This window comes from Octopus bimaculoides, chromosome 3 (assembly GCF_001194135.2).
Source record: "Octopus bimaculoides isolate UCB-OBI-ISO-001 chromosome 3, ASM119413v2, whole genome shotgun sequence".
Lineage (NCBI taxonomy): Eukaryota > Metazoa > Mollusca > Cephalopoda > Octopoda > Octopodidae > Octopus > Octopus bimaculoides.
Window position 1 is genome coordinate 139332721 of NC_068983.1, and position 8668 is coordinate 139341388.

At 32.4% G+C, this 8668-nt stretch overlaps 1 protein-coding gene across 1 annotated transcript in view; it reads right to left on the bottom strand.

Moving 5' to 3' along the window:
* Nucleotides 1–8668, bottom strand: part of LOC106874782 (CCN family member 1) — a 463637-nt gene that overhangs the window by 319506 nt on the left and 135463 nt on the right. Inside the window, exon 3 of the mRNA XM_052966586.1 lies at nt 716–920. Coding sequence (XP_052822546.1) covers nt 716–821 — 106 coding nt within the window. The 5' untranslated portion in view covers nt 822–920. The remainder of the gene's footprint in view (nt 1–715; nt 921–8668) is intronic.

The window sequence follows — 8668 nt, forward strand, 5'->3', positions numbered from 1 at the left end:
ATATACATATATATATATACATATATAAATATATATGTATATATACATTTAAATGTATATATACGTATATATATACTTATACATATATATATATATATATATATACGCATTTGTGTACATACATAAATATATGCACATATGAACTTATAGACATATGTATACACACACACACACACACACACAGACACACACACACATATATATATATATATGTATACACACACACACATATATATTTATACATACATACATACACATATATAAATATATACACTTAAGGAAAGTCTAAACCTTCTCATAGAAAAGCCTATATACATGAATGCATGCACTATTATTCATATACATACAGTACACGTCGACACACAATCAATGTATATGCATTCATGTAATTCACTTTATATATTTAACATTTAAAATTCAACGTTTGTAAAAGAAACTGATATTCTTATTTACTAAGGATATATCAAATGTCATTCTTTAAAAGATTTTAACACGAAAAAACGTACTAGTTACTCACAATCTCATCAAAATTGAACCAGAAACCAGTCCAACTCTGGGAGACTTCTGACATTCATATACACTCATGAGTACACTTCATACATTTTTGTGTACTCACGTAAAACTCAGCCATCAAATTCATATCATACAGTTTTTTTCGCTCGATGTTTTGATAGTAACTCACGCAACAGATATGAAACTACGTGTATAGATTTACCTTTGCAAATTCCAACGCCTTTGGTTTCTTTGCTTAATTGACAATAAAGACCATCTGCGCATCGTTCCTTTGGACTGCATCGGTCACCGTGTTGACGTGCGCACATGTAGCAACAATCGCATCCATCCTTCACTGCCTTTACACCTTCATTGCAAATAAGTTCTTCTATAGGACACTGGCAAGGGAATTCGCAGAACTCTTCAGACTACAAAATAAAATAAAACTATAATATATGAAAAGGTATATTAAGGAATGCAGTATAGTTTAAACTCATGATCAAAATCTGATCGAGTATCGTCATTAAATATGTATAACCTATCATTATATGTAGGAGTGTGTATGTGTGTGTTTATGGATGTGCATTGTATGTTTGTGTTTTCATTTAAATACTTAATTACCAACCTATGTTTTACTTAAATCTGCATTTACCTGTGTATGAAGACAGAAGGTTATTGTTTTGCTTGAATTAAAAAAAGTAAATTACTCTAATATATATATATATATTGTGTTATTTGAAAAAGGAAGGGTATTTTGGATAAAATGACCTGAGCGTGAAATGACAGAATAATCATGAGTAGAATTATTTTCTTCATTTTTGAACTGATCGAGCCTCTGTGTTTTGTTAAACTGCGATATCTAAGTATCACATCATCCTTTCATATGTCTGTATACATTCGTATTTCCTATTTCTCTCTCTCTCTCTTTTCCCCTTTCATCCTATTTATCTCTCCTTAACTTAGAGCGTAAGCTGTTTTACGAAATATTTGTATTGAGGGCCTCAATGACGAGTGGAATGGAAACTAACTTTACATTTTACTTACAGCTCGTCGAACTTATATGGTTAATATACAATAAGAGTAGAAACATTGAAAAAAATGGCGCCTAGTTTGGCTAAGTGAACTAATCTATAAATATATATATACCATAATGAAGCCTAGTCTCAGTATGATTTAAATACACTGTAGATTAGAAGGAAATTACTCTTTAATAGTAGAGGGCATCAGATTCCACCTGCAAAAGAGTATGCAATTACCAAATGTTCTCAAGATCATGAATGATGTAGCAAGGTACCCAGTGTCTGCTGCAGCTACGACAGAATACAGCAATTTGATCTACATACGCGTACGAAGATGCTAATAAATAACAGAAGGAAACATCAGAATGTCAAATATGGCCTGAAATACGTCCAAACAGTATAATAAGGAAGTGACTACAAATGGTCAGAAATCGCCCGAAATTATTTGAGATCGGGACAAGTAAAAGGTGCATGATACAATATATCCTTATTCTGAAAACCAAAAGCAAATATTTGGCAACGTTAAAACCAAAAGCATCAAATCGTACGGCTCAGCATAATTGCAGCAGTAAAAGGAGTTGCAATAAACGTATCACAAACAGGAGAGCCAACAATAATAGTAACTGCAACAAGAAACGCGTCAAGAATGCAAAATAGCAGGAAGGCACCGTGAAACTTCTCAGTAATTTGCTTCTCTAAATGGAGAAGGAGAACTGAATAGAATCAGTATAGCGAACAAGTTAGTATAAATGACGTCTGGTAGGAATATTGAAATGGAAGCCAGATGACATTGACAGCTGTGATTGGTAGGAGAATCACGGTGTTATCTGAGTAGCTTTAACTGTGAGGATATGATGGCTATTGCAGATTCGCGGGGGTTGCAAGTCCTTACACTAAACTCTTAGTGACAAACATATATACATGCATATATATGTATGTATGTATATATGTATGTATGTATGTATGTATGTATGTATGTATGTATGTATGTATGTATGTATGTACGTATGTATGTGTGCGCAGAAGCGTTCATGCCAATTGCAGAAATAATGCTGCAGATATATAAATGAAAATTATGCTTACAGCTGTAAATAAGTTTTCATTCACTAAAAATGAATAAACTTCATGTACATCCACATGAACAACAACAGTCAAATACGATTATAAAACATCCTGTATTTTTAATGATAAATACCACACGAATAATTAGTACATAGACAAAAACCGCTTATTGAAAGTTGTTACTGAAGCAACTAGATCTATAAATTCAAAATACTTGCACTTATTCCTTCAGCTATTTCCACAGTGTAATGGAAGTCAAACAATGGTTTTGTCTTCCTCTTTAATAACACATGGTATAAAATAATTAGATTTAGACAGCTTTCGGTGCCAAACGAATTTCTGAAGCGTATGACATATTAAAAACAAAAATTGATCAGGATTGTAATATTCTGTTTGGGATTGCCTTCTTTCATTTTTTTTTTTGTAGATTTTCAATGCGATTATCGAGAAAAAAATGTACAAAGAAATATAATAGACTCACTAAAAAACAGAACGGAGTGGAAAATATTTTAAGAATGTATCAGTGATGGAAATAATTGGCCATTACATGTAGTAAATGTTGAACAGGAAAAAAAATATTCACTTATCTTTCTGAAACCAAATTTTATAATTGCGCAAATGTATAGCTATAAGAAAGAAAGTAACGTAGAGAAATATAATTTGTTGAAGGACAGATAAGAATTGAACGAAACCTAGAAGAGAGTTTCAATATTTTACTTTTTAATTTATATCTGTGGATGTTGCAGTGAAACATATTCAATGTATTTAAGTGGAATAAAGATTAGAATATATAGCTATTTCGAGTATTAATGTAAACTATGGCATCTTCATAATTTCAGTATATTTAATATTTTTGAAAGATATTACATTTGGTTATGAGGGAAACATTAGAGGATTTACGAACATTTGGAATACGATCTGAAATAAACATGAACATAGTTATAGCGAGTACAGTTTATCATTTCTGCGTAACGTATGCATAATTGCATAGTTGTAGAGGTATGGTTTATATATATGAGTTGACATGAAATGCAGATATGATTGTAAATAACTCAAAATTTAACCTAATCTCCCTCGCTCTCTCTCTCTTTCTCTCTCTGTCTCTGAACTACTGAACTATTTTAACAATGGATATACGAACATAAATACATTCGCACACAAACACATATTTACACTGCATGTGTATATAATTGTGTGCGTGCGTGTGTGTGCGTGAGTGTGTGTGTATATGCGTGTGTGTATGTATGTGTATCAATCTATGTAAGCAAAGTAAATGGCTCTTAAGTTGGTTCCCGCAATGATTATTTCAATTTTACATCAAATATACATCACACTCATTGGATTATAGAGTGATTTAAAATAATCATTTGCAGAATCTAAGTGACAGTGTATGAAAAAGTTAGTCATTTGAATTACAAATATTGTTGCATTGTCAGGATTGTTTCCAGATTCCATTCACTTTATTTTCTGCACAACGCTTCGGTCAAAACACGCATATATGCGTACTTACATGTACCCATGCGTGCATGTATACACGCATGTATATATATTAGCTTGGAGATAGTGAAGAAATGCAAAAAGTAAAAATTGGATTTTGTAAATGGAAAAAATGATTTATTCTGAAGAAAACGCTTATTTTCGTAGCATTACTTATCACATGCAAATTAAACACTAACTTGCCTCACTAACAATATATTTGGAAACATTAAAATTATTTGGTGCCAATTAATCATCCTTAAGCTGGAGGTAAAAAATTGGCAGTGAAAAGCTACGGTATCAGATGGTAACTAAAAGAAGAATAAGAAGTAATTTGATCGAAATTAATTCACGGCTAACAGATATTTGGGAGGACAATCGATATTTATCACAAAGGATCCTTCACAGAAAGATACGGATTTACAATGGTAAAAAGTTTCGGGGTTTGGTAAAAGGAATTCAATCATGATATAGTGTAACAAGAAGAAAGCCGAAAGAAATATTATTATATTCCACTATTAGCAAACGACATTACTGACAAGCCACGGAGAATGTTTTTCAAAGTGTTCGGATAGGGAAGGCATCAAGAAGAAACTTCACTGGTATGTCCCTGTGTCAAAATCTTGAATTTGATTGGAGGTGTCTTGTCGAATGTTATAAGCAATCTTTTAGTAGAGGTATAAAAATAAGCAGCTAATCGGTGCTGATCGAATATAAAGTGTTACCCCAAATCAATAAAATACACAAATTCCGGGTTTTGCAGAAACTTTGGTATAAAATGCATATAACCTGTTTTAAAATCTTTGTGATAAAAAATATACCATCACATTTGAAGAAACAACTGGGAAAAAAATCTATGTTTGGGTATGTGCTGAACAGTTTTGGATTAAAATGTGCTTGTCAGAGTTTCGACCTCAATGTAGGAATTGGTTGCAGTACGACTGCATTACAAGAAAGCATTGTAAGCTTACGCATGGGTACGAGCTTCATATATCGTATCATAATTCACGCAAAGCCATCATCCCGAATTGCTGTGATTATCACAAATAGAATATTGTATAGTAACGATGTATCTGAAGGCATCACTGTTCCAGTCATACAATTAACAATTTTAGTAAATACCTATCATTTACATTATTTACATTATTTATATTTGACGGATATTCGTCCTCATCTTGTTTGTTGTTAACAAGGTTCCGAGTTCGATTCACGATAGGAATGAGAACCCAAGTTCGAAATTTCCCCAAGACACCTGACGAAGGCTGGAGGGTATATCAGCCGAAACGTTGTGTTAACAACAAACAAGATGAGGACGAATATCCGTCAAATGTAAATAATGTAAATAATTCCTCATCTCTTAAATATAGAACTGTACCTATCATTTGTATTGAAAAAAATTGACGGAAAAGTTATCTTAAAGCTTATATGTAGAAAAATCGACCTAACTCATCACTTTTTTCTATACAATCCAAAATTATATGTCTATATGAATGAAATGAAAATGATTTTTGTCCTGTTTAGATGGATATACGTTCTGATTTTAGAACATGAGAGAACTACACATATATCTAGACTCATTTCCTTCAATGGCATTAGCGGTAGATGAAAATATATCCTATGCCGTAATTTAAAAAGTTTGAAACAAAGAATGAAATACAACACTATTATGAAAACATATGGACCTCAAATTTAATTCTCATAAAATAAATTAATAATTTACAATGGTTTTATTATACCGGTACTCAGCAACATTAATGTTATGTGATCGGATGCTTGGCAAGATTAGGGCTATTGAAGTTAAAGCACAGAAAATTTTAACCCAAATCGCTTCACCAGGCCTACTAACAAAAATTGGTTCACTCGGTATGATTATTCTAAACTTCTAAACAACCAACATTATATAGAGACACACAAAAGATACACATAGAAACCAAATTATATTCTGAAAATGATTCATATTCATTACGCTTTGACAACAAGTCATTTATCATCAAGTAGAGCAGTTCAGTTTACTGTACAGCAAATTGGAATTTTTACGCAGTGACTTCTACCTAGTCCGTCCAATGAAGGACATTCTTAGATGAAAAATATTTGAAAGCATTGGCGAGCTGAACGTGGCTAAGAAAAAATGGGTACAACACTGACCCGCTCTAATGTATCACTCTTGCTTCCCATCACAATGCTTAATAACTTTACATAGAAGAACATACGCAATTTAAGCAGCCTGTATCATTCATTGAACAATTTATAATCATTTCTGCATTTTTCGGCTTTATACTCGTATATATGTGTATGAATATATGAGTATACATGCTTATATGTGTGTTAAAATTTATTTAAGAAAACTACTTTGCGTGTGGACAGCTGTAAGTTATCTTTTCTGTGAAGAACCAAAAATTCTTATAACACATTTTTAAAAAGTTGCACTGTGCCCGGCAACTGATAAACTTAACTGATCAGAAAAAAATCATCAGTTTGATTTCTCGGTTGAGTACATCGTATTCCTCTCAAAGAAATCTATAAAATGTATGTAGGAGAAATTGAATGATCACATAAGATTGAGGTAGCGTAAAAGTTCTTGAACAATGTTTAGCAAAGATAGAGAAGCATTTAAAGAGGATCGTTTAAACATCTTCAAATCAATCAAATTTTCGTAAAATGCCCAAGAGCTTTCAAATAAGTTCTAAGAACATTTTACCGTCGCTATGGAAATCTAATATAACGCATGTACCTTCTGATAGAACAAGGAACTTTATAGTTCAGATGTTAAAATTTATAAAAGGGTTTTATTGAATAATACAATGAACATTTATAGAAAGTCAAAAACGATGCTAAGCTTGTAAGTCAATAAATTTAGAAACCAAAGATATATCTGCAAAACTAAAAGAAAGACTGTCTACAGGACGATTCGCTTTCATAAGACCTAAAGAACATAAACATTTTAAGAGTAACTTTACGTGTAGATAAATACCCATCAATGAGAGGGTTATTAAACCAGTGTTATATATAGTTAGAATTATATTTGAGAAAATAATTTTCAGAGTAAAAGCAGTGTTTTCCCCTAAAGATTTCTTGCAATACATTAAAGATGCTAAAAGGAGAAATTCATGTACATACACAGGCTATAATATCACCCGGCCATCCTCTTCGTTATCCTCCAAGAATGTTACATTTATTGGAGCACGTCGGTATTATACGAAGCGCTCAGAAATAGTAGATTCGCCGATAAGAAATGTAAAAATGCTGAAAACGATAAGCGTACGATTAATAATACATTAAAGGAATAATTTAATGGGTAATCTATTTCTTAATCTTGCAGTAATGATTAATATAGCAAAGGAATTCTATAATTTCATTGATGACCATTTTCTGTCGGCACATGAGGATAGAAAGGCATGAAATAGGAAGAATATTAAGGTTAATCATTAAGATTATATAAATATAGTTCGTTATATTAGTGATTAGAATGATGCACAGTGCAATGAAACAGTGAAGATAGATTTTAACCAATTTCAAACATGCAGCTGTAGATACTGTGAAAATTGCCCACCAGCTGTTCATTGTATATTCTGAGTGGAAGCATTAATTTATAAACTCTGATGAAAAAAATGCTTGAAAATTTTGTCAACATTTATTTAGTTTTCGTCTGTCTTTACTACCTGAGGTCAAATGCTTCCGAGATCCACTTTGCCTTTCATCTCCTTCGAAGTCGATGTAATCGACTTGCCACCTCCTTCGACATAGCTGATCGTGTGGGAATATGTGCAAACAATATTTGTAGTGTTCTAACGTGAGTCAAGGTATCGTATGTTCTAAATAAAAATAGAAAAAGCTTTTTTTTGGAAATCAATTACAGTGAGTTTTAAAATGTTTAAACAGTAACAGGATTTCATAAGAGATTTAGAGTGTCTTTCCTTCTAAAAGATTTGATTCTGCACCTTTGAGATGTTTAGCTCTATTTCACATTCCCACAAGAGCTATAAAGGAACTGAAAGAATGTGAAAATGAAAGAACAGTTTTTTTCTGCTTTTTTTTTTTGTTTTTCCCAACTACCGTTCACAAGAGTTTTGCATAAAATTTAAAAGTATGGTCAAAGATCCGAAGGTCAGAGAAGCAGTATCCTTATATTTTCTGTTGAGAAAGTGGTGAACTTAAATTTGAAGTACAGCAATTTTAAAGAGATTTAGTAGAGATTGAATAAAAAATACTTAACTGGTACTCACTCAATGCGTTGGTTATGACGACAAAGGTGCCGGTGGTTCCAATCAACAGAACAGCCGGGGCATGAAATTAACGCGCAAATTGCTGAGCACTCCACAACCACATGTACCTTTAACGTAGTTCTGAGGGAGGTTCGCCGTGACATAATCTCAAAAGACGAGTCATTTGCAATACAGGTTCTACACATTTTTGCCAGCTAAGGGGACTGGAGCAATGTGAAATATAGTGTCTTGCTGAATGACACAACGCGTTTCCAGGAATTGAATTCATGACCTTACGATCGTGATTTGAATACCCTAACCACTAAACCACACGTCTTCACAATAAAGGATAGTAAACTTTTATTAACTAAGTTTTGTTATGTACATATTTATGTACATATTTATATGTATCTATTA